Source organism: Lynx rufus, unplaced genomic scaffold (assembly GCF_022079265.1).
Source record: "Lynx rufus isolate CCGP_SWC_20201006 ecotype Redwood Valley unplaced genomic scaffold, mLynRuf1.p SCAF_23, whole genome shotgun sequence".
Lineage (NCBI taxonomy): Eukaryota > Metazoa > Chordata > Mammalia > Carnivora > Felidae > Lynx > Lynx rufus.
In genome coordinates, this window is record NW_025814838.1 from 20,740,547 (window position 1) to 20,767,686 (window position 27,140).

Genomic DNA, 27,140 nt, shown 5'->3' on the forward strand with positions numbered 1-27,140 from the left:
GACTTCGTTTCCTTCTGCTCAACTCATAATCAGAGTGTTCTTCCTCTTTGCTGAATTCATAAGTGGTTATGCAGAAAAAGGATCTGGTTCAGGGCCAGGCAACTGAAAACACGCCATTCATTTAGCAAGTGAAAGTCATGTTGGTGCATCTCTCATTCTACCACTGATATCTCCTGCCATGGGACAGAGCCACTGCCCAGCAGCCTGAAGAGATAGCAGGAAAACCACTGCATTCAAGGCAGACCTGTGGCCCCAGGTCAGCTCCCCAGTAACAGGATTCCAACTGGCCCTAAATGTCATTCAGGAGCCCACATGTTTTGCCAGGCAGGGCTATGGGGGAGTGGCCTGGCCTGTATCCATCACTGGGAAAATCCATTGTTCTCCTGAGTCTCTTCCAGGCAGGCTTTGTGGAGATTGATGCATTCACCTTTGATAGGACTAAAATGTTTTCCTTCCATGACACTAATGCTGCCAGAGTTCATCAAGATACACAAGCATTGACATGCCTTACACATGATGCCTAAAAGATGGGATTCCTGGCCACCTTTGCGTCCATTAGTCATGGTCCATGAGCATATCCACACTCCAGCAGGACTTCACTAATGGTCAGGGTATGAACAGAGAAGCTCCATTTAGAGCAAGCTCATATTTTAAATGAACATACCTTATCACTGAACATGATTAATGGCTGAGGTGGTTCACCATGTTCAGAAGTCCTAATCCTCAGAGAAAGGCAGACAGCCATGACTGTAAGATCCAAGAAAACCATAAAAACCTAGGGGCACGTTTCACCTCTCTATGGAGGAGCTATAGAGTGTATTAAGGAGTGAAATGGCAGAGGATGATCCGAGTGAGATCCCCATGGCTGCCAAGAGTCTGTATCAGGACCATGGTAGGCTATTACCAGGAGGGGATTCAGAGAGACGGTGGGGAGTTTAGCTATGGTTTTCAATGTAAGCCAAGTCTCCTAGACAATAGCTTCCAAACTTGGAAGAGCTGTGAGCAAGATGGTGCCAGGTACTTCTGCCTAGAGTGTTAATAACAGAATAATTCATCCCAATATTGGCCCAAACCATGTTTTTATAATGCATCATAAAGGCTCTAAGAATAATAATCTGACCTCCAAAAGGGTGTGGGATGGGGAGAAAATAGAATCTTGGCCGTCTGGCTCCTTCTGTTCAGTGACTCCTCTGGAGCACAGAAAAGCAATGAAAACACTCAGACTTCTGAATTTCACATACATACAGTCCATCTCTTTCCACCCAGTCACTCCCTAGAAGGAGGAACTAACTCCTTTCCCTAAACCACACACACTTCCCACCAAAGCACAGCCATGATAAAATGTTCAAGGGCCTTCCTAAAACATGCACCTTGTGACATTCACTCTGTCACCTAAAGGAAGAAATAAAACAAAATACAAAACCAAACTGAAACTTCTGCTCTAATGATTTGTTCTGAAGAGTTTGGTGGGATCTGTACAAGGATTTTTCCCATAGTAAGTACCAACTCTTGTTTTAAAAAAGCAACTTAAGGGGCGCCTGGGTGGCGCAGTCGGTTAAGCATCCGACTTCAGCCAGGTCACGATCTCGCGGTCCGTGGGTTCGAGCCCCGCGTCAGGCTCTGGGCTGATGGCTCAGAGCCTGGAGCCTGTTTCCGATTCTGTGTCTCCCTCTCTCTCTGCCCCTCCCCCGTTCATGCTCTGTCTCTCTCTGTCCCAAAAATAAATAAACATTGAAAAAAAAATTAAAAAAAAAATAAAAAAGCAACTTAAGAATAATAGCCACATTGATGCAAAACTACACTAAGGGAGAATAATGAACCTAATAAAACCAGCGATTTTCCAATTGCTATTGCTACTGGAAACACTGATTATGCTAATTAAAGGGTAGAATAGTAAATACCCACTCTTTTGCATCCAATTAAGTGCTCAGATTATTTCTCAGAAGTATTTGTTGAAAATAGCACTTTTGATTATCACGGGTCCCAAATAAACAGAGTCGTGTGTGTGTGTGTTTGTATGTGTGTGTGTGTGTGTGTGTGTGTGTACACACTCAAATACACATTTATCTCTGGAGCTCTTTTCATGGAGTAGTGTAACTCTTAAAATTCCTATGGGACCAAGTAAAAAAAAAATCATACAGCTTGGGATATCTTTAAAGAAAGTGTATGTTGAGAACACAGCACAAGAAAACAATTTCAAGTTGGGAACATGTGAGATTTAACACACAAACATCAAGAACACAAATGGATAGGCAAGGCTGCCTAAGTCCCTCATAAAGTCAATGTCAGCTTATTCTAGATAATAAAATAGCCAAACTATGTTGTACAAAACGTTGAAAGTTTTATCCTTCCAGACAATTCCATACTTCAGAGCAAAGTCAATTTATATGTAAGTTAAACAAAGTACCATCGCTAAAAACTGAGAATTATGAGTAATGCCAATCAGAAATGCAATAAATAAATATTAGAGGATTTGCAAGTTAAAGCAACCATATAAATTCTATTATCAGAAATGAAAATGTGTTGCCTGAAGAGATTACAAATAAGATGCTAGAACCCAAAAAAGGAAGAGCTTCTGTAACTATTTCCATAAGTTAATCAGGAGTGAGAATAGGATGGGTTTTGCACCCACTAAAGGAGATGCAATTCATACATTCATTCAACATGCGTTTAACCAACAATTACCACCTACATTGAACCAGGCCTATTCTAGGTCCCAGGAAAAGAGTGGTCAACAAAATCAACATGGCCCCTGATCTCCTGGAACTCCCATTCTAAGGGAGGGAAATAGATAGTAAACAAGTCAACAAAGTAAGATAATTTCAGATTGAGTAAAGTGTTTTATAGAAAATAAAACTAAATCACATAATAGAAAATGAATGCTGGAGGGCAGAGGGCACAATATTTCACCTATAACTATGGATAGCAGAGCTTCTGGAGCCTTGCGAAGAATTTAGTATTAAGAATTCTGCCTTTTTTTTTTTTTTAAGTAGGCTGCACACCCAGCATGGAGGGAGTCCAATGCAGGCCTTGATCTTATGACCCTGAGATCAAGACCTGAGCTGAGATCAAGAGTCAGACACTTAACTGACTAAGCCACCCAGGCACACCTTAAGACTTCTGTCTTACTTCAAATTTCCTAAAAGTAGAGCTTGAGGCAGGGGTTTAGTGCATGTGAGGCATTGAGGGAGAGTTCTCAGGAGATGGGAGTAAGGGAAACTGACAGGGCAGGGTTTGAAAGATAAATGGTCCCCAAAGTTGGATACCAGCTTCAGCGTGATCCCACAGGGAGCTCTGGCGCATGAATTACACCCCCATGTTATCCCAGCCTGAGGCAAGTAAGCTGGTCTTTTGTCCTCCCATTAGTCAATTCCTGGCCATAGGCAGCTGGGATTGAAGGCGCAGTATGGAACAACTTTCCAGGTGAGGCAAGATTTGGCCACTTGGCTAAAGGTAATTTTCCAGAACATGGAGCAGCTGAAGTGAATGTGAGTTCACTGGCCCAGTAAGGGGATCTGGGTAGAAAGACAACACCATCTCCTACAACTTCCAAATTGCTTTCTTGTTTCTCTCTCTTAAACAGTATATAGGAAGTTTTCATTACTCTCTATTTATACTCTTCTGTTCATTTGTTAATCAAACAGCCACAACCCAGGTGCCATTATCCCCAAAGTCTTCCTGGTCATTTATTCTCCATACCAAATCAACAGAGTTACACCAATCTTGGTTCTACTAAAACCAATAAATCTTTTGTGTTTTTCAGAACATTCAAACTTTGGGTGACACAGCAAGTGCCACAATACAGTCTTCAAGTTAATAGCTTTGCTGAGGCAAAAGAAAATACTTGCTCCCCAAATACACAAGTCATTCATTCACTGAACCAAAAATCTATTGAGCCCCTACTATGTGCCATGTCCTGGTTGAGTAGATGCTTTCCAACAACAGGACTTATTTAGTGAGATGTGTTCATCTTGTTGTGAACTCATTAAAGAGCATATATAATTTTTTTTTCCTAACAATTTTCCCAAACTTTGTCAACAGCCACCTTTCTACTGGGGAGATTACTTAAGAATATTTCATAACTTTGCAATCACATGTGTTGTTAAAACAATATATTGAGTTATTTCTGGTTCAAAGCTTTCCTCAGCCCTTACTTCTCCTCCCCAGAAGTCCCAAGATCAAATCTTGTTGGCTCTGACTGGGACATGGGCCCACGTCTGAACCAACTGCTGTGGCCAATGGATGCAGTGTCCTCTAATTGGCCAGGCCACAGCCACATCCCACTTCTGGAGCCTGATGTGGAACCAGTACATCCCAAACCAGCCATGAAGCAAGGGCAGAGAGGAGAGCCTCTAGGGGAAGTCAGCGCTCTCTGAACCAGCAGAAGGATATTGGGTGGTAGGCAGGCAAACTGTCCACTATACAATTCAGCGAAGGCTTTATGGTGATTTGCTATACTTGGAGGCAAAGAAAAGACCGCCTAGCACACGCCAAAACACAATACCCAACACTTTACCTTAAAGCTATCTGGCCTAATCCTCACAAAAATACCATCAACTTTTTGGCATTTTACATATAGAAACCCTGAAGCATAAGAGGTTAAAGAACACACTCACCATCAGCAACTTTTTCCTCCATTCCAAGGGACTTTTTTTTTTCATTTTGCCATCTCTAAAGTTGGAGTGCATCTTAAAGTCAGTGGAGTGTCATGGTTTAACTGGCAGCATTTTTCTTCCAGTAGCACATAAAATAATAACATGTCTTACAACTAACAGTGTTTTAGATTTGATGAGATCCTGGTGAAGCCAGGATGAATGAAATCCAACCCCATCTGACTCCAAAGCTCACGTGTTCTCTATGCCTCTGGACTAGGGCAGAGATGTCAACAAGTCAGGCTTTGCTTATTTTATAAAAGATATAAGATACAGCCCTGATAGAATTTTCTTCTTGTACTTGCAGGGGAGGAAGACAGCATCATTCCACTATCCTGGGGGAGGTGCAAAGTACAAAGGGGAGGCTGTCCAGCGGTCCCTGGTGGAGTCTCACACTCACCCAGACAGCAATGAGACAGAGTGGAGGGAGAACATCGATATTGTCATGAACTGGTTCACTAAGGAAGACTTTGATTTTGTGACTCTGTACTATGGAGAGCCAGATAACGTGGGACACAAATTTGGGCCTGAGACGGAGAACAGAAGGGTGATGATTCAGCAAATTGACAGAACCATCGGGTACCTGGTGGAAGCCATTAAAAGGCACAGCTTGACCAAGCACCTCAATGTCATCATCACATCAGACCATGGCATGACCACAGTAAAAAAGAGCCCCAATGTCACTGAGATCCTCTTGACAAACTACATCAAGTTCAAGGACTTGGTCAAGTTTGATATCGTGGACTATGGTGGCTTTGGGATGATCCTGCCCAAACCAGGGAAAGAGGAAGCTGTTTACCAAGCACTGAAGAATGCACATCCTCACCTCAATGTGTACAAGAAAGAGGAATTCCCAGAACGCTTCCATTTTGCTAAACACAAGAGGGTGCTGCCAATTGTGATGTACGCTGACTCTGGTTATAACATCAATGGGGTGAGTCAATTCTAAAATGAATGAAGCCATCTTGGATCTGGGAGACAGCCTCTAGAGAGAAACGATTCTGAAAAAAAATTAAAACATAAGTTGTAACCCACTGTTAGTTCTAAGTGTTCCCCACCCTCACCCCATGTCTCACCCAATCAACCCTGTCCCATGTTACTGCTATGCAGTTATAATGACAAACATCCCCGACCAAAGCTCTGTCCAGCACTGTACTAAAAATTTAACATGAGTTGTTTCATTTTTGTCTTCCCATCAACCCAAAGATAGATACTCTTATTTCCCTTGTTTTATTTAATAAGGAATAAGCCAAAGATAGAGAGAAGTGATTCAGGATTAGAAGTATAAGGTTAATGTTTGAACCCAAGCCTGTGTGCTTGCTTGATCATTATGCACAGATCACCAGTAGATTCACCAAAAATAACCATGTGCTCGTTCCCCTTTACACATATCAAGGAGAAGGAGGAGGAGAAGGGGAAGGAGAGGGACAGGGAGGTAGAGGGAGAGGGAGAAGGAGAGGGAGGGGGAGGGGAAGAAGGAGGGTGATGGGAAGGAGAAAGAGGAGGAGGAGGAGGAGGAGGGGAGGGAGAGGAGAAGAAGGAGAAGCCCTGTTCATACACACACACACACACAAAAATTATACACAAATGGTCACAACAGCATTATTCATAAAAATCAAAAAGTGAAAACAAACCAATTGCCCATCAACTGATGAATGAATAAACAAAATATGATATAACCATACAATGGAATATTATGTTGCCATTAAAAGGAACAAGGTACTGATACATGCTACAACTTGAATGAACCTTGAGAACACTATATTTACTGAAAGAAAGTAGATACGAAAGACTTTGTATGATTCTATTTAAATGAAATGTTCAGCACAAGCAAATCTATAGAAACAGAACACAGATTGGTGATTGTCGGATGGGGAAGGGGGAGAGATGTTGGGAAGAAATGGGGAGTGACTCCTGAAGGGTACAGGGTTTCTTTTTGGGGTGATGAAAATTGATGGTGGTGATAGTTGCACACCTCTGTGAAAAAAATTTAAAATCATTGAATTGTACACTGTAAATGGGTACATTATATGGTAATTATACAAATTATATCTCAAGAAAGCAGTTATGAAAAAATAAGCAAGCCTAAAGAAGAAAATACCAAAATCAATGCTAATTGTGAGATAGATTTAAGGTGGTCTGGTTTTTGTTAACTATCAACCAATAATTCATGGCAGAACAAAATGTAAGTGATGTTTAAACACTGCATGACAGAAGACCATCCCAGAAATAGTTTGAAGAACACTTGTCCTAGGCTATGGACATGAGCCAAACATTATATTTGCAATCTGTTCAGAGTATAATAGGTATAGGAAAATTCATAAGGTTATTGTTTAGCGTTGGTGGAAATAGTCACAGTAAAATGCAACAATTACTTGATATTTTGCAATCCCTCACATGACCCAGAACACTGAGGATGCATGCCCAAAGCTAAGTTCTTGCCAAGGAGAAATTCCATAGCCACTGGCCTCTTTCTAAACCTGGTTCATGATGTAACAAGTTGAGAGTGATGTGAAGGAATTTAATGCAATAGTCACATTCCCAACGTAACCAACCAGGTTTGAGGGAATAGGGAAACTTCTGAACTGACCATTAGAAAATCCTTTGGGTCTCAGTGCCTCTCACTGAGTACACTTCTCAGATCCCCATCCACCTGCCTGACTTAATGTGAAGTGGGTGTTACTCTTCTCTCTTCAGGATTAAGGAACTTGCAAAGCACAGGAGGCTATCACCAGAGGCACTATGTTTCAGCTTATTATTGTCAGTATTACCTTCTTGCTGTGTCTAATGGGTATACTTTCTTTATTCTCTTTCTTAAAGATCTTTCATTCCTTGCTCTTCCCTTTGGCACTGCAGAGCAGTGTCCTTCCTTGTCATTTAAATTTTCAAAGGTTTCATGGATCTGACAAGCATGACAATAACTAAGGGACAGTTTTCTTTCAGGGGACTGCAGTCTAAAATGGCTTTTTTATTATTATTATTTTTCAGCAACTAATAATATATTTCAACAAAGGAGATCATGGCTTTGATAATGTCTACATGGACATGAAGACCATATTCAGAGCTTTTGGGCCAGATTTCAAAAAGAATCACCTAGCTGAGCCTTTTGACAGCATCCACATCTACCCACTCATGTGTAAGCTCCTGGGGGTTACCCCTGAACCCCATAACGGCTCCCTGGCAGTCACCCAGGAAATGCTTGTGCAACATGAGCACAATGAGCAGCAGCAGCCAGGTGAGATACAAGAGCAACCACCAGAAAACTGGCAGTCTGATCTATTCTGTCCTGAGATACAAAAGAATGAAAAAGAGGTTGGGCGGGGGAGTGAGGGGGCCACTGGTAGAATCAAGCAGAATAATCCTGTTTGTCCAACAGCTTCAGCATCTGCAGGGCAAGATAGCAGCAGCTCTTAAACAGGTAGCAAAGGAAACAGGGAATCCCTCCACGTGCTGGTGACATTTCATACAGTGCCTCTGGGGCCAAAGGAAGGCTCTCCGTAGACAGTCAAGCAATAATCCTTCTGATCCTTAGAAATCACATGCAATCTGCCCCCCTGATGTCCCTTGTAGTACAGAAAAGCAGTCTTCCTTCAGCAACTCAGCCTTTGCTAGTGCCTGGAAGAAAGCTGCTCACAGTGGAGGAAACCTTACCATTCCACTCATTGCTGAAAAAAGAAGGAAGGAGGTGTTTCTGTAAATGGGGTTGCTAATTCTTAAGACTTCAAAACCTTAAACCTGGGTGATATAAAGGAAGAATGGTATAGTCTCTAAGAATGCAGTTGTTTGCAACCAGTGGCCAGCTTTTCTTCTGCCAGGAGAGACTTAGATGCTGTTCAGTGATTTATCATACTTAAAGCAACTACACTCAATCAAAACAGAGTATAAAGGACACGCTTTTCCCTTCTTCTAAGCCACTGCACACGATTTTCTTGTGAACTTACAGGATGCAGGCCACTTTGTAGGAAACTACTTAAATGAATGACCAACTCAGGAAATTATTGGGATTTTTTTTTTTTAAGTTTTAGAGTTTTGCTATAACTGTTTGGCCCCTACCCCGTCTCATAGCCCATAGGGAACCTGGGGTAAGGTGTCTGACTGCTGTCAGTTATTGATAAGCAGGATGTCCCACCAACTGATTTTCAGCAAATTGGCTTTTAGCAAATTGGTCACTTGGCAAAGTGGTCATTAGGCAAATGGGTCATTTGGCGAATAGGTCATTTAGTAAATCGCCTTTCAACGACTTGCCCTATGAGGTTTCTCTACAGTGAACACTTTCTTGGGTTAAATGTACATTTCATTTCCATAATTAATATTCACCAGAGCTTGGAAGAAAAACTTCCCAGAGACCCAGGAGCAGCGAGAACAGCCTCTTAATAATCAGACAATTAAAAAACCATCTTATATTTTATCAGGAGCAGAGACACAGAAGACATTCCCTCTCCAAAAGATAGCGTTTGGCCTCGGGATTGTGACAGGAGTTCTTGCAGTTCTGTGTGTTGCTAGTGTGACATACACGGTCATTCGTCGGAAACAGAAGTGAGTATTCTTTGGGTTTCCCAGGGTTTATCAGTGTACATTATAATAATCCACTTCAACCATTTCCTGCATGCCAGAGGGGATCCAGCACTTTGAGAACCCAGCAACCAGAGCCAGGTTCGTGACTTGTAAAGTGAGAAGTCACTCAAGGCCCAGGGCTCAAAAGAGCCCTCAACTTGGTTTAATAATCTACTAGGCTGTCACCGTTTCAGAATTCTTGATTTTTTATTTATTTTATTTGAGAGAGAGGGAGAGAGATAGAGAGTCCCAAGCAGGCTCCATGCTCAGCACAGAGCCCAATTCAGGGCTCATTCTCACAATCCTGGGATCATGACCTGAGCCAGAATCAAAAGTCAGAAGCTCAACCGACTAAACCACCCAGGCGCCCCAGAATTCTTGATTTTTTTTTTAACAAAGACCCTGCATTTTCATTTTGTACTGGGCCTCCAAAATTAAATACCAGTTGCATTAGTTTTCCACAGCTGCCATAAAAAAGTACAACAACGTACCTGGCTTAAAACAACAGGTACTTATTGTCTCACAGACCTGGCGGGGAAAGTCCAAAATCAAGATGTTAGAAGGTCAAAGCTGCCTCCGAAATTTGTATGGGAGAATCCTTCCTTGCCTCTCTAGCTTCTGGTAGTTGCTGGCAATCATTCGTATTCCTTGGTTTATAGATGCATCGTTCCAGTCTCTGCCTCCATCATCACATGGCCATCTTCGCCGTGTGTCTCTGCCTTTACATGGTGTTCTCTTCTCTGGTGTCCATGACACCACTCATGGGATTTAGGGCCCTCTGTACTCCAGGATGACCTCACCTTAATTATATCTGCAAAGAGTCTATTTCCAAATAAGGTCACCAATACCATAAGGTCCTAAGTACCAGGGGTCAGGACTTCCAACATATTCTCTGGAGGGACACAGTCCAACCCATAACACTGGTTCTGCCAGTGTTACAGAGCCTTGGTGCACCTCTTTCTATATCTCAATAGTTATATCATTAGACTGAGCCTCCCATATTCCTTATTATACCCAACCCTGACCATTCTTCTGCTTTAACATAGCTCCTGTCTCAATAGAATGGAGGCCTCCTGAACACTATAAACAGCCTAAGGGAAGTCAGAACTTTACTTAACCTTAACTCCATTACAAAGCCCACATTTAATGTAATTTATATTTGAACTATAAAAATTTCCTATAAGTTGAAACATGACCTATAAAGGTCTCTATGCCCTGAAGCAACATTTTAAAAAGAAATCAATTGGTCCTTTTCTACAGAAACCATCAGCTATAGGAGAGCTAAAGGAAAAACTTCAATGTACTGATTGAACTGCCATGCCCACAGCATAATTTCTAAAAGGCAACTATTCTGTACGGTTAAAATATATTAGATGGTTGTTGTTGTTGACGTTGTTGCTGTTGTTGTTAAAAACCTCCAATCCAGAAGTTGAATCTTTAATATAGCGTGGGCACATACACATCCCCTCTCGCCACTGGCAGGACCATGGGACGGGTCCTAATGCTTCTCTCCATATCAACACTCCCCAGAAGTTTTACTTTTTGTGGTGCCTAATCTTCATTTACACCTGAACACACACCTGTGAGGCCCCTGGGATGTTAACAATCCCTTCACTGTCTTAATTCTTCCAGATTCAGATCTGAGATATGTGGCCTTATGAACTCTGTCCCTCCCTAGAGCCCACACACCAAAATAAAGGTTTCTTCTGTGTGCAAGTCAGTGTCATAGACCACTCGGGGTCCTTTCCCAAACTACATCCCATCTGGCATTAGGAAAGGCTAAAACAGCCTAGATTTATTAATATCTTAGTATAACGTCATACAGTATTACTTATTATGGCACTGACTGTACATGCCCTTTTGCTCCTCAGAAGAAACGCAATTAATAGCTACTTTGTGTGTTAACAAAATAAGCCTAGTATTTATAAGTTTGACCCTTTCCCATTGGTTTTCATTGTCTACTGCAGGCAGAGAGCTGATCAAATGAGCAAAAGTGGACCAATCGGCCTGGCCCAGTTCTGAAGCATCATTCCCTTAAGACCAAGCCTTGGCCCTGGTTAAGGCTCATCATATCTCAGATGATTCTACCTCAGGAGACCGTGAGGAAGAGGATTTCTGCAACATCAGACCCAGAAACCATTAATTCCGTGTAAAAACACAGCAATAATCACGGCCCACCCTCTTGATTTAAATCAACAGTGTGGAGAGAATAAGACAAACCGTTCCTGTGTCAGATCCTGTGCTCACTTGGTACTGGTGGAAGAACAACAGATATGAGAATAAATGCATTCCATTAGAATTAATTCTTCTCTCTCGTTCTCTTAGCTGAGCAGGGCTCAGTGTTTCTCATCTGAAAGGGGTAATAAGATTTAATCTGTCCCCTCATCTACCTTCTGCAAGTATATTTAGCAAATTAGCTCTCAAGACTCTTCCAAATGGAGTTTTATGAGAGATGTGCTAAAGTAAATGTGTTAGACTTTGAACACAGTTCAAACTCCAGAGGCAGCACCGGTGGGTTGCTGTCTATCCTGCCTCTCACTCAAGACATAATAGCGTCTAATGGAAATAATAATTTTTTTTTTCTTCCCCCTCCTCAACCACCCCCAGGAACTTTCTTACTCTTCAGATTCCTTTCCCTACAAAGTCAAAACTCCTGCTGTAAGTCCTCCTAGTTCCGGGAGCTCGCCTGCACGCTTGCTTCCCCCTGAGCCCCTGAAGGGCAGGGACCACACCTGGGTTTCCCTCACCGGGCACACAGTAGGTGCTTAATAAGTGGTGAAAACAAGGCTGGTTGGATTAGGGACGGACCGAGGCCGGGGGAGTGGGGGTTGTGGCCTGGTATTAAAAGAGGTCATGGAGAGGACGTGACCGCAGGCTGACCTCGCCAAGCTCCTCGCCCCTTCCCCGCCCTGGAATCCACCTCAGCGCACGGGTGGGGCTTCCACCCGGGAGGCGGTTCGGGGTCACCACCCCAGAGCACCGCGCTGTGGAGAGGGCGCGGACCACAAAGGGGACTAAACCCCGCCACGGCCTCCATGCGAACGTTTAAGATTCTGACACAGGGGCGCAGCTCATCTTGCAGCGCCCCGGTAGGTAAGGCCTGAGTGTCTAAGTTTCCTCGCCCATTGACTGCGCCACCTACCCTACCCGGAGCGGCGAACTCGCACCTCGACCCGAAGGGGCGGAAAAGGCCTGAGGCTCCTAACCCCGGTCTGGGGACGCGGTCCTGAAACGTGAGGGCCGTCAGGCTCACTCCCTCCCAGCTGCGCAACAGGGAGGGAGCTACGCGTCCGCCAAAAAGTGCCTCGTGAAGAAGCGGGAACAGCGAGAATGATTACCTGACCCTTCGCCTGACTGGACGCTACCTACCACAAAGCCGTCGCCTCCCGCCTGGCGCTCACTTGGCGCCAAAGCCCTGACTCCGCCTCTCAAGCCCCAGGCCACCCCCATCCGACCCTGGCCCCGCCTCCCACGCGCCCAGTGGCGCCTGGCCCGCCCCCGGCCCGGCCCCGCCCCAACCCCGCCCCAAGTCCTCTGGGCCCCGCCCCACTGCCGCTCCGTCTCCCGGGCGACGCCGCGGCCCCGCCCCGCCCCGCCATGGCGCCGGAGGAGAGCACGGAGGCCGTACGCCTGCTGCCAAGTTTCGAGCGCCGCTTCCTGGCGGCGCGCGCGCTGCGCTCCTTCCCCTGGCAGGTGGGCGGTGGGGCGCGCGAAGGGCGGGCGGGGGGCGGCTGGGCAGGGTGGGGGCGGGGCGGGTTCCGGCGCCCACCTCCTTCTCTCCCCCCACGTGATGTTCTCGGCTCTCTCTCGTGTGCAGGGGCGGTACGTCTGGTCCTCGTCCCTGGGGCTTAGCCGGGGGCCACGCGGTCTGGCGGCGGGGAGCAGAAAGAATACCTGCGCGCGCTGGGGAGGCCCAGCCTGCCGTCTGCTCCCTCCACCCCTGGCCCTTCCCGCCCTCAAGTGCCTTTGCCGACTGAGTCCACGAATTTAAGGAATGCGGGGTTTCTTCCCAACTCCCTTTGTCACTTGGGGGTTAGGGTCAGGGACAATTCACGAAAAATTCTATTACTTTGTTTAGTCAGTTGTCATCCTGGCCATTGAGTAACAGTTGCTGCTGCCCATTTAAACAGTCAACGTCCGCAAGACCGCGGGAGACCACGTTGCAATGAGCGCAGTGACCAAGTCACAGACACCACACCTCCCCTCCCCCGCCAGGCCTCGGTGTTCTCATCTGTACCATGAGCATTGTACAAAATCCCCTCAGAAGCAGTTTAAGCCTCTTAGGCCTGTGATGGAAGAGACAGGGAAGTACAAAACAGGCCAGAAGAGAGACGAAAGAAGTCTCACCTCCCCTGCCCTGGAGACCTGCCCTTCTCGCACAGGCAAATGGCCATGGCGGCAGCTTCCTTCTGCCAATGCAGGGGCTCTAATGATGCTGCCTCCTTCATAATTCATGTGCAGTGAGCTCACCGGGATGACTCAGATTGGGTACATATTCCTCCCCCCAAGTTTGCCCCATCTTAAGGGGCAGTGGTTAGTCATTTGTGTCTCATTGACCTAACCCATTTAGCATTCTGAGTGGTCTTTCCCGTCAGAAAGGAATATGTACATTTTTTAACCCAAAACGTAAACCTTTGTAACAGCATCCATGGGTCCCAATTCAGTATCGACTATGATTGTTCACATGAAATAAGCGCTTACTCTGTACCAGGCCCATGATAAATGCTTACTTAGGCTGGCCCACAACAGCCGTGCAGTGGGTACTATTACTGCCATTCACATTTGACCAGAAAGGTTTGATTAGAACAAGAAGTAGCGTGCATCAGTGGAGAGACCAGGCCTGGGAGCAAGCATGCCTGCTTTGAATCCTGGCCCAACCCCATACAAGCTGTGTGACCTTGAGCAAGTGACTGCATCTCTCTTATACCTTAGTTTTCTTATAAAGTGGGGGATATAATGATAGGGCTCTTGTCGGAATTACAGGAGTATGAAGCATCTGAGGCAGTGCCTAGCTCATGGTAGGTGAATGTGTTAGCTAGTATTTTTATTCCATCACCAAATATTTACTGAATGCCTTCCACGACCCAGGCCCCAGGAATCAGCACACATTACAAATGAGGGCCTGCTTGGATGCCAGAGAATAAACAGGTAAATGAATAAGCAACACACCAGGAGATGATAGTGGCTGTAAAGTCAGTAAAACAGGGAACTATATGTATCAAAGTAGAGGAGTCAGAAAGTCCTCCCCCAAGAGGTGATATTTGAGCCAGAACCTGAACGGGTAAAGCAGCCAGCTGTGGCAAGGCCCTGCCAGTGAGAACAAGCTGCTGCAGTTGAGGAACGGCAAGGAGGCCAGGGGTGATGGCACATAAGGTCAGAAAGAGAGGCAAGGGCCAGGGCTTATAGGCCTTTCAGAGCATGATAAGTCACTCTGGAGAAATGAAATGGTTTGCCTGGTGTCACACATCAGCCAGGACCAATCTGCCTGCTTCTAGAGCCTGAGCTCACTGCTGGGTTGGAGTTCCCTGTCAGAGAGGACAGCATAACCTGGCCTGGCCTGTATGTCCATTTTAACTCAGATGTCAAGTCTAAGGTGAGCCCGTCCGGTGTTGATGTCATGGCTTCCCCTCATAATTCCTGGTTGACCATTTCAGCCACGGAGCTGGTCTGTGACCCAGGCCAGCCTAAGCATCCAGGGCTAATGCAAACCAACAGTCTGTCTTCTGATGTTCTCTCTTTGACTGATCCAGCTGTAACCCAGGTCTTCTCAAGTTCAGGCTTTCAGCCCGCCTGTGGCTTCCACTTCCAATTGGCCCCAGGTACCTGGGGAGAGATCACTTAGCACTTTGCTAACATGTCCTATTACATGTTTAATGTTCCTGTGAAAATGCCCTTGAGATTTCTCTCTTTCTCCCCCCACTGTCTCTCTCTGAATAGAGCCTAGAAGAGAAATTACGGGACTCCTCAGGTCCTGAGCTGCTGCTGGATATTTTGCAGAAGGTGAGAATCAGAATAACCAGGTCGCGTCACCAGCCTCCTGACTTCCCCATGAAGACATGACAGAAGCACAGCGGACGCACTTGTATCCTTTAAAAAAAAAAGACACTGCATTTGGGTGGCACTGCCTCAGACAGCTCTGGCTCTTTTGTTTTCTTAGATGAAGACATCAGAATATACAAAAATCTGCATGAGAGGAGGGAATCTGGGGGATGTTTTTGAAACCATCCACAATGAAAACCAAAGTGACAGCTGTGGGAACATCTTCTAGCATTTGGTAGCTGCTCAAAGACTTTCTTCTTTACATTTAAGGAAAAAATAAGGAGGCGAGTCTTACCCACTCGTGTCTCTTCTAGATGTAGATGTGTCCTGCTTTTCTGAGGTGGGGTTTGAATTCTAAGGTACATCTGGGCGAGAGTAGAGGTGAGGCCACCACACTGCCACGTGGATCAGGTGGAGATCACACTGCATCCTGGCTATCGACCCTCTTAAGGATCATGAACCCTTCTGAAAACCCAAAGCTATGCACCGCCCCCCCTAGAAAAAACAACCGGAAGAATACATTTTTTGTACAAATTCGGGGAAGCCGTAGACACCCCTCCAACCACCAAGCCCATCCAAGAAGGCTAGGTTAAGAATTCCTCTGAGGTGAGTGAACCAAGATTGTCTGACCACCACTTGAAGAAAATGCAGCCATAGTTAGGGGAAGCTTGCAGGGCCATCCAGTGGTTCAGGACTGCGAGCTCAGAGATTCTGGGGTCCTTTTCAGGCAGCCGACTCTGATTTTCACCCTGAAGCTAAAACCTGACACCAGCCAACTAGAAACCCCCTGAAGGGTTGTGTGGGTACTTTACCTTGGGTAAAATTGTGTTCCTCGAGCCAGCAGATCCCGCGTGACCCAGCCTGGCCTCTCACTGCCTCTGTTGCCCCACTCCTTCCCAAAATGCCAGGCCATGGCTCCCTTGGAGCCTGCACAAACTATCCCCTCCGCCTATAATTTGCTCCCCCTGCTCTTTGCTTGTCTAGACTTCAGCTGAAGTGTCACCCCTGAGGACCCCCTTCCCCTCCACCACATCCCAGTCAGAGTCCCCATCTTCCTCTGTCCTGACCATCACAGTCCTCATTCTCAGCCTGGCATGTCATCTCCAGGAGAGCAAAAGCTCTCCCACTATGCATGCTCCCACTATTTAGGCTCTCACCTTTTCCATGGGGCCAGACAATCCCACAATTGTCCCCACTACAAACTAGTTCATGCTGCCTGCCCTGGGAAGGGGTAGCATAGCCCATTCCAGCTGCTATAACAAAATACCATAGACTGGGTGACTTACAAACAACAGCAATTTATTTCTCACAGTTCTAGAGGCTGGAAAGGCCAAGATCAAGGTGCCTGCAGGTTTGGCGTCTGGTGGGGGCCCACTTCCTGGTTCATAGACAGCTGTGTCCTCACCGTGGAAGGGCTGAGGGAGCTCTCTGGGGTCTTTTTTATAATGACACTAATCTCATTCATAGGGCTTCACCTTCATGACCTATTCACTCCCAAAGGCCCTGCCCTCTGATACTATCACATTGGGGGTGAGGCTTCAACATATGAACTGAGTTTGGGGGGGTGCACACAAAAATTCAGTCTGTAACAGGGTGTTAGCTTGGGTTCATGTGCACCATGTTCTGCCCAGAATGTTCTGTCAGTCTGTGCCACTGTAGTGGAGAGATTTTTTTAGGAAAGGACTTAAACCTTATGACTTAACTTTTTCAGATGCATGAGGGTCACCTGAACCCAGAACCCTTGTGTCTGTACACATCTTTTCTGAGGTATCAGATAATGAGGAATGCCACTTGAAGCTCGTGTGAGTCTTAAGACAGGGTCTTTCCTGCAACCCACTTTGTGTCCTTTGTCACAGACCGTGAAACATCCTCTGTGTGTGAAGCATCCGCCATCAGTGAAGTATGCCCGGTGCTTTCTCTCGGAGCTCATCAGAAAGGTCAGTAATGGGCACTGTCCGTCTGGTAGCCAGACAGCACCTGGGACTTGGCTGGCTCTCTGGAAGTGGACTGTGCTTGGCTTTGCCTGTTGGAGCTCGGATCTATCCCATATCCTTTGCCCACTCTGCAAACCCCCATATGGCAGTGGACTCCCTGTGTAACTGTTCCCAGCTTGATTCGGTCAGTGAGAGGCTATGGAAGGCAAGTGGAAGAGATGCCAGGGTATTTCTCTCTTCTGTGGTCCCAGCTCCACCCACCGCCATTCCGCTAGCCCACCAGCCCACAGGCTTTGACCCGTTCCTACTATTGCCAGTCTCTGGATTACCGCACTGCCCTCTACTGGGGGTTTTAGGTCTTGCAGTACCTTTGTAACTAGTCCCTTTATCATCTTCTCCTCAGTAACTACCAGATGTGGGCTCTTTTCCTGACTGATACAGGATGGATTTTAAGGATGAGCCCACACTTGCTGGGTTTCACATTAGACTGGACCTCAGAGAGGTGATTCCTTAGTGGTCAGCATCAGACCTCCTGTGTTTGGTCACCAATTGCAAGGGCTGTGTCTCACCCAGGCTTAGCATGTGAAACAATCCCAGCTTCTCCATTACCTCCCCACCTAGTTCTCCCCAACATGTGCATCTAGTCGTGGCCACAGGTCTCCCCAGAACCACCAGGAGAAGCATGCCCACTCTCTGCTGCCCCCATGAGTTGCACAACAGAGGCTTTCCCATTGACAAAGCCACATCACGCCATGTAGAGTGCCTGTCCTTGTGGCTATTGCCTTAGCTCACTTAAAAGCATCAGTTGTTTGATCCATGTACAACATCATGATAGAAGGGCAGAGCTCTCTGTCACCATCACATGGCAGTTCACACAGTCCCGTTCCTGCTGCCCTAGACTACCTCACCCTCACCCTCTCTGTACCTCTCTGAGATACCCTCTGCTCCCCTACCAAATGAATTTTTTTATAGGCCAGGTTGCCTATATTAAGTCAACCCATCCCAAATCTCCCATCAAAATTTGGTAAAAATCCTCCAGCCATTTTTTACAAGTCAGAGTAAAAGCAAATACATGGAACGTCTGTTTGGTTCATGAGGGTCAACTTAAACCTCTTGGCTGAAGCTCTTGCTCTGCCCACCCCCAGCACGAGGCTGTCCACACAGAGCCTTTGGACGAGCTGTACGAGGCGTTGGCAGAGGTCCTGATGACCACGGAGCCCACCCAGTGCCACCGGAGCTATCTGCTGGTAGGAGACGGGCACCCTCCCCACAAAGTCCAGACATCTGCCCCTGCACACAGAGTTGAAACTCAGGCTCCAGTCAGTCTCAGATGGGATCAAATCCTGACCCATCAGCTCCTGAGATCTTAGAGGAGGTCAGTTAACCACCCTGAGCCTCCGTTTCCCCTTCAGTAAACCAAGCATTTCAACACATAACAGTACCTATTTTATGCGAGTAGCTGAGGGTTAAATCAGACAATATACATTATCACATACCTGGTGCTCAGTCCTCAGTAAACACTTGATGGATGGGTGTTATAGGACACCAGTCTCTCTCTGCTGTCCACTGCCACCATCGTTATGGGCCTGGCAAATGCCACAGCTCTCAGACTGGCTTCCAGCTTCTTGGCTGACAAAAATACATTCTGCACAGAACAGTCAAGTCTTGGGTTGTTTTTGTTTTTTGGGGTTTTTTTTTGACCTTTTATTATAAAGTAAAACAAAGATATGGGAAATCACACAAAATAAATGTACACGGACACCTCGGTGGCTCAGTCAGTTGAGGTCTGACATTGGCTCAGGTCATGATCTCACGGCCCATGGGTTTAAGCCCCATTCAGACTCTCCACTCTTAGCACAGAGCCTGCTTCAGATCCTGTGTCTCCTTCTCTCTGTCCCTCCTCTGCTCAATGCTGCCTCTCTCTCTCCCAAAAAGAAATAAACATTTTTTTAAAAATAAAAAATAGGGGCATGTAGGTGCTCAGTCAGTGGGCATCCGACTTCTTCAGTTCAGGTCATGATCTCGCAGCTAATGAGTTCGAGCCCTGTGTTGAGCTCTCTGCTGACAGAGCTGCTTCAGATTCTGTCTTCCTCTCTCTGCGCCCCCGCCCAATATAAATAAACATTTTTTAAATGTTTTAAATAAAATGAATAAATAAATAATAAAAAAAATGAATGTACAGCTTACCAAATTGTTGCAAGGTACCTACCAAGGTAACCACCACTCCAGTCAAGGGACAGAGCCCAAAAACCCTCCATCAGACCTGTCCCCTCCCAGCAAAAGTAGCCACCATGCCTTTGGAGTAGTCACTCTCGTTTTCTCCCGCCATGTGCACCTCTGGACACCAGCATTTAGTCTTCTTGCCCATTAACTAGGTCTGGTTTCAAGTCCCTCTTCATCTGCAGGCCCCCCTCTAGCTTTTCTTCTCTGGACCTGCCTGTGTCGAACAGGCTTGGAGAGCTTTCCACGGGTTAGCTTTGGTCACATATGCATGGTGCTGTTCAGCTCGTTCTTCCATCCTCTGTTTCCCTCTAATTGCTGGCTGGATTCAGAGGCCAGCTCAGACTCGCATCCACTTAATCCCTTTGGCAGGAACACAACATGAGGTTCTAGGAGGCACATCATATCTATTAAGATAGCGGTTATGGATGCTCAAAGCTTAGATTCTTTGATTCGTTGGAGGGTACGAAAGGGTGGTTTTCTAATTCTGTCATTTTGTTTTCTTTCATTCATTGGTTGGAGAAATTTTATGAGCTATCTCCCATCATCTGCTGCTTGGTTACCCACTGATAGGGCCCACTGAGGACAGGGAGGATACTAGCTTGATTCCTTGCTTGTCAACAAGGTGAATTGGTTTCCTACCATCCCCAGAAGAGATACAATCCATTGAAAATTGTATCTTTATTGAGGCATGAAGTGTTACTGTGGAAAAGCCTGGTAATAATTGTCTTTCCTGTTTATGCCACACGCCCTTTACTCCTGGATGGCCAAAGGACTCTTCCCTTTAAAGTCCAGAATTTTAGTAGAATATATCTTGAAGCTGATTGTTTTGGGTGAGTGATCTCAGATGCATTGTGTACCCCTTCAGTGTTTGTTTCACATCTTTTTGTTTTTTCAGGAATGTTTTGTTGAATTATAATTTAACATTTATTTATTTTTGAGAAGAGAGAGACAAAGCATGAGCTGGGGAGGAGAGAGAAAGAGGGAGACACAGAATCCAAAACAGGCTCCAGGCTCTGAGCTGTCAGCACAGAGCCCAACGTGGGGCTCGAACTCACGGACCGCAGGATCATGACCTGAGCCGAAGTCGGACGCTTAACCGACTGAGCCACCCAGGCGCCCCTGTTGAATTATAATTTTTAAAGTTTGTTCTTTGCCTTCATTTTCTGTAACAAGTACCTAAAAATGGATGCCTTAAACAACAGAAATTTATCATCTCACAGTTGGAGAGGCCAGAAGTCCAAGATCAGGGCATTGGCCGGGCTGGTTCCTTCTGAGGGCAGAGAGGAAAGGATGTGCTTCCGGTCTGGTTTGCCAGCGGCTGCGATCTCCTTGTGTCTTGACATCATCTTCCCTCCATGCCTATATGTGTCCTGATCTCTTCTTACAGAGACACCAGTCCTATTGGGTTAGGGCCCACCTAATGACCTCATCTTAACTTGAGTCTCTCTGTAAATAAGATCTCTTATTTACCCCCTCTTCAAATAAGATCACAGTCTGAGGTCCTAGGGTTTAGGAGTCCCAACACATGAGTTTGGGGGGAGGGTACAGTTCACCCCAAACAATCTCTTTCTTTTTTTTGTTTTTTTAATGTTTATTTTTGAGAGAGAGAACGAGCAGGGGGGTGGCAGAGAGAGGGGGACAGAAGATCCCGAGAAGGCTCTGCAACGACAGCAGTGAGCCCAATGCAGGGTTCAAACTCACAAACCATGAGATTATGGCCTAAGCTGAAGTCAGACACTCAACTGGCTGAGCCACCCAGGCACCCCTTAATTTCTTCTTGATATTTAAAATTTTACTTCTTTCACCTCCTATTGTTTGAAGGGGCTTATCTGTTTGTGTGTTTTGTTTCCATTCTCCTGTTCCTTGATGTCTGAAATGTTTTCTGTTGTCATCACACATTTCTGAGTGTTTCTAGTTGCCAGGAGGCCTTGCCCCAGGTCCCTTCCACCCCTGATGACTGAAGCAGCAAGGTCTCTCCTCCATGGGCCATGGTTTGCAGCTGGCACCTGCATTTCCAGCAAACACTTGTTGGCTCCTGGGGTTCTGTCCGCAGGCCTGTTGCACACCCCATTGCACACACACATGGAGTATATGAGTCTGTGTCTCTTGGTGGTTTGCCCCCACTTATTGACATTTGGGGTTCACAGAGATGCCTTGTCACCTAGTTTTGTTAAATGTTGTCCATATCTTGCTGCTCCGTGTCCTCTTATGGGGCATTCAGGAAGGTTCAGAACTACACTGCAGCATCTTCCCAGAATCCTCAGAGTGCTCCCCTAGATTTAAGAGGCAAATCAAAGTATGTCACTTGACCACCCAAACCTGGCAGTGCCTTTCCTTAGCACACAGACTCAATTCCTAATTCCATGCGTGGCCTTCAAGGCCCTGCGTGCCCCGCCCCAGCCTTTCTCTCTCATTTAGTTCTTCCTGCTCTCCCTGTACTCCAGACCCCTGGCATTCTTTGTCTTCCTTGAACTCAGAAACTTAAACGCTGCTGCCTCAGGGCCTTTGCACTCGCTATGCCTGGAATGCTCTCCCCCAGAACCTCACATGCCTCACCTTTCCTTTTTACTCACATCTCAGGTCACGTGATGCCTCCTCAAAAAGGCTGTCCCTGACCAAACTATCCGAAATAGACCCCCAGTCTTCTGTTATTGTGTAATCCTTTTTATTTTCTTCATAGCACTGAAAAACTGTGAAATTACTTCATTTATTATGGTTTTATCCCCTATTGGCACATAAGTTCTGTAAGAACAGGGAACGAGTTCATCTTGTCACATCTGAATCCTCGGCTCCATAGTAGATGCTCAGGAAAAAACGTGTGGATGAATGAATGAACAAATGAATGCTCACAACACCCCAGAGACCTGAGTCCCCTATGTGAGTTTTCTGAGCTCAGAGATAGCCAGAAACCACCCCTGGGTGACTGAATGTTGGAAGCACCATTCTCAAAAGCCCCATATTAAAGAACATGTTTCAGAATTGCATGTTCCATGAAGCACTTACCAGCAAACCACCTGCTCTGGGGGCGATGGGAAAGTTCAAAGGCCAGAGAATTCCCAAGCCCTAAATGTCACACTAAATTGAGGAAGGCCCCACACCCTAAAATTTTTCACATCTAGCTCATGATGCCCAAGAGTTGTGACTCTTTTGTTGTTAATATTATAGATTCCTAGAAATGGCAAACATAGTACAGAGAGGTGCCCTTTCTCCATTTTCCCCCATTGGAAACACGTGACCCAACTTGTGCAGCATCACAACCAGGACACTGATGTAGACACCATGCCTATGTAGTGGCCCTCAGACCCCCCCACCCTGGCAGACACTGATCTGTTCTCCCTTTCTACAATCCTGTCCTTTTGAGGACGTTAGGTGAATGGAATCACACCATGTGTGGCCTTCTGAGATTGACCTTCTGTTGTGCAGCGTCACGCCCTCTGGACCCGTCCAGGTTGGCGCAGACAGTGATTGCTCTGAGGCAGGATGTTCCATAGTCTATGTGGCCATCCACCTGTTGTGATGTTTTTCTTTTTACAATCAGCTCCTTGTCTCCTGGTAGCTGGATTAATTCTCTCTCCCTCTCTTGGCTCAGCCTTCTGGAGACTCAGTCACGCTCTCGGAGAGCACAGCCATCATTTCCCATGGCACCACCGGCCTGGTCACATGGGATGCTGCACTCTACCTTGCAGAATGGGCCATGCAGAACCCAGCAGCCTTTGCTCACAGGTGCCCTCGGGGTGCGGGGCAGGGCAGCAGGGCAGGTTTTCCCCAGCACGGTCTCCGACACAGGCCCCCTTCTCCCCCCAACCCAGGACTGTCTTAGAGCTCGGCAGCGGAGCTGGCCTTACGGGCCTGGCCATTTGCAAGACATGCCATCCCAGTGCATACATCTTCAGTGACTGTCACAGATGCGTCCTTGAGCAGCTCCGAGGGAACATCCTTCTCAACGGCCTCTCATTAGAGGCAGATGTCACTGACCCTGCAAGGCACCCAGAACACAACACCTGCAACTCAGAGAGCCCCAGGGTGACGGTGGCCCAGCTGGACTGGGACGTCGTGACGGCCCCTCAGCTCGCTGCCTTCCAGCCAGATGTCGTCATCGCAGCAGGTACTGCCCCCCATCCCCGGGCCACTGGAGCGGCTCCACCCAACTCTCAGCTCTGGGAAGGGGACAGTGGGTGCTGCCAGGGCAGAGGAGTGATGAGATTTTTAGAAGGGCCATTGTGGGCCTCCAGGGTGACATCAAAGCTTAGCTCATGCCCCTTGGGGGCCATAAAGCCACAGCCCTCCCATTTGACACAGTGGACACATGTACTCCTGTGCAAATGGTCCCATCAGATAAATGAGCCCAGCTTTTCTCAGCAAAGCCTGACATGGAAAGAACAGGCCCCAGGGCACCAAACCAGTCTGACCTATTAGCCCGGCTGCAGCCGAGGAGAGAGATTATTATGTCCATCTCTAGAACCAAAACAAAATGGCCAGAGCAGCTGAACACCAGCCCCACTTGTACCATAACCCCATCTTCAGATGTGGGGAAGACATAGCCATGGCAGCCCTGACTTTTCAGGGCTGTGAAGGACAGCGTGATTCTCCCAGGACCATGTCATGGGCATCCAGCCCCGGGCCAGGCCTAGGGTTAGGCCACAGTGGTGTCGGAGTCAGGCAGAGAGCTCTGAGTGCCCCCCACCCCTGGGAGCTTCTGTCTGCTCTGCGCATAGCTGTTGTCACATGTCTGCATGTCTGTATCCCAGGTCCATGCCCATGTCTTTGGACAGGGTCCTTGAGAGGAGTGTTTGGCCAACGGGCCCCTTGTCCTCCACCAAGCTCACCCAGTCCCCTATACAGCTGACAGTGCTGTGCCTCTGGTCCTGGGCTGCGACTCGGAGACCCACAGTGGTCAGAACACAGAGCCTGAGCAGCACCCTCCCATGTAAGCATGCCAACAGGGAGCGAGCTTGTCCCCCCCCCCACCCCATACAGCTAACAAAGCAGCAAGGTTTGAGATAAAGTCAAGGTGTGCTTCATTAAGCATCTTCTAAATAGACCACAGGCAAAGAATTGATTTTTTTTAATGTTTATTTTTGAGAGAGAGAGAGCAAGAGCACAAGTTGGGGAGGGGAAAAGAGAGGGGAGACACAGAATCAGGAGTAGGCTCCAGCCTCTGAGCTGTCAGCACAGAGCCCAACACAGGGCTCAAACTCCCAAACCACAAGATCATGACCTGAGCCGAAGTTGGACGCTCAACCAACTGAGCCGCCCATGCGCCCCTGATTTTTTTAAAAGGAACATCAGTAGGTCCTAGGTATGTTCCATTTGTTGCATGGTCTTTCAGCAACTTTCTTTCTCTCCTAAGAGTTTTCCTTTTTACCCACATCATCTTCTTTGTATCCAATAGGGCGAGTCTAAAAAAAACTGCTGGTTTCCAGGCTCCCACCCTGCTGCTGAGGTCAGCACAACCAGGCAAGCTTTCTGGGCACTGAATCCTAGACCAAGCCCCTTTCAGTAACCTGAGGTTTTTCATTGCAGATGTGCTATATTGCCCAGAAACTGTCCTCTCCCTGGTCCGAGTCCTGCAGAGGCTCTCTGCTTGCCTGAAGAACCAGCAGGCTCCTGACGCCTACATTGCCTTCACCGTCCGCAACCCAGAGACATGCCAGCTGTTCACTAGCGAGCTGGGTGAGCCCTGGGCCCTGGGAGGGGCTGCTATCTCTGAGAGGCCACCTGGGCCCCACACGGGACTCCGGTGAGGCAGAAATAAGCAAAGTAAAAGAATGAAGCCCTGTTTCTGGAAACAAACCAGAAAGCCCCAGAACACACAATGTGCTGGGCCATCCACCCACCACCCCCACCCCCCTGGGTGGTCTGCAGAGGAGGCAGGGCCGGGGAGCGGTGCTCTGGAAGGAGGCAACTTATGCAGCAGTCCCAGAGGTCAGAGACTAGCAGCCCTAGAGCAGGTTTCAAGGACGTGCAGGCCTCTTTCCTGGTAAAATGGAGAGGATGGTGGATGCCAGTGGGTGTCAGGGTAGGGGAGTTCTGTCCACACAGCGGTGAGGTCAGGCTCTGGAGCAGATCCCACCACCTGCTCTGGTGAAGCCGGGCCACTACTCACATCCCTGTCCTCATCGGTATGGTGGGAACATCCCCCTGGGAGGTGACACAGGGACTGGCACGCAGGGAGCACTCGGGAACGTGGTAGCTGCTGCTGTCACTACAGCAAGCATCCAGTAAATGGAAGAAGAGGAGGGAGGCCTCTGCCATTTACACCCTGAACGAGCACTGCTGCGCCCAGGCACTGTCCTCAGACCTGACCTGTCAGGAGGGAGGAGTGTGCTGCCATCCTCTGCTCTCACCCATGGAAACTTTGGGGTGCAGGGGAGCTGTTTCCCCAAGCTCCAGGGTGGAGTCAGGCAGCCGAGTCTCGCTCTCCATTCTCCACCCCACAACCACCGACCACTGCCCTGCAATCCCCGACACGCGCCAGGCCCAGCCAGGACTTTCCACACATGACCGGGCAGCAGTGCAGAACTGGGTTTGCCCTGATCCACGCCCCCAGGCACAGCCCCACCGACAGCAGCCTCTGCTGTCACAGCAGACACAGAGACGACCCAAACGCCCACCACGTGTGCTCATGCCCCAGACGGTGCATGTAACCTTGAAAAAGAATGAAGTCCTTCTTCAGACACTATGTGAAAATTATCTACGCTGTAGTTTAAGGGAAGAAAGCAAAGTATCAAACACCATATATGTATAAGCCCATTTGTATTTTTAAAAATAATGTTTGTGTTAATGTGCATCTAGGGGATAATCTGAAAAACACGCACCAAGTAACAGTAGTTACACTTGGTGGCAGGATTATAGATAAACACACACACACACACACACACACACACACACACTTTTTGTAAATAACCACTAGGTCCAACATGGGGCTTGAACTCACGACCCCAAGATCAAGAGTCACATGCTCCACCGACTGAGCCAGCCAGGTACCCTGACACTTCTGTACTTTTATGTCTAAGATTTCATTTTTATAAATAATTATTTTCATTTGTAAAAACCTGATGACAAAATGATCTTTGCCAAGGGCTTCTGAGACATCTGTGCTTATGAAGAGATGAACCCCTTCTGATGCACATCTAGCCTGTGTGAAGAGGCACCAGGCTGAGTGGGCAAGAAACCCAGACAGGTCTGTGACCTTCCAGGGATGCACATGGCCCAGAAGGCAGGGGCAACAAACCTGGCTGCTGTGAGCCATTTAAAAACTCAGTTCTTGGTCCATCCCTGAAATGACTCTAGGTGTCTGGTTGGGGCCTGGAAGTCTGTGGTTTGTATATAACCCCTAGGCCTGTCCTGCAGCCGTAACCTGTATCGGGTGGTGTCGTGTCCCCAGACCCCACCTTCCTGAGACACATATTCTGTTTCCAGGCATTGCTGGGATCCCATGGGAAGCAGTGCCTCATCACGACCAGAAGCTGTTTCCCTATGAAGAGCACTCAGAGATGGCAATTCTGAAACTAACTCTGTAGGTTTACAAATGGTTTTAAAGATTACCATTAAAATTAAATCACCATCCTGGAAAGAATTTTTATGTGGGAAAGCTGGTAAAATTTCCACTGGACTTGAATGCTTGAAGAATGTTAAATTCAGGGAGCACCTGGGTGGCTCAGTCAGTTGAGCGTCCAACTTCGGCTCAGGTCATGATCTCAGTTTGTGAGTTCGAGCCCCACATGAGGCTCTGTGC

General features: G+C 47.3%; 2 protein-coding genes across 2 annotated transcripts in view; both read left to right on the plus strand.

Annotated features, from left to right (window-relative positions):
• Positions 1-12,540, plus strand: part of LOC124518040 (ectonucleotide pyrophosphatase/phosphodiesterase family member 7-like) — a 32,315-nt gene extending 19,775 nt beyond the window's left edge. The window contains exons 3-5 of the mRNA XM_047087821.1: positions 4,960-5,586; positions 7,641-7,887; positions 12,470-12,540. Coding sequence (XP_046943777.1) covers positions 4,960-5,586; positions 7,641-7,887; positions 12,470-12,540 — 945 coding nt within the window. The remainder of the gene's footprint in view (positions 1-4,959; positions 5,587-7,640; positions 7,888-12,469) is intronic.
• Positions 12,541-12,803: 263 nt separating this feature from the next.
• On the plus strand, positions 12,804-27,118 carry EEF2KMT (eukaryotic elongation factor 2 lysine methyltransferase). The gene is made up of 8 exons (XM_047087775.1): positions 12,804-12,899; positions 15,144-15,206; positions 17,102-17,182; positions 18,325-18,426; positions 22,992-23,125; positions 23,212-23,507; positions 24,926-25,075; positions 26,825-27,118. The coding sequence occupies exons 1-8, from the start codon at positions 12,804-12,806 to the stop codon at positions 26,923-26,925; spliced, it is 1,023 nt and encodes a 340-aa protein (XP_046943731.1). The 3' UTR covers positions 26,926-27,118.
• The last annotated feature ends 22 nt before the right edge of the window (positions 27,119-27,140 follow it).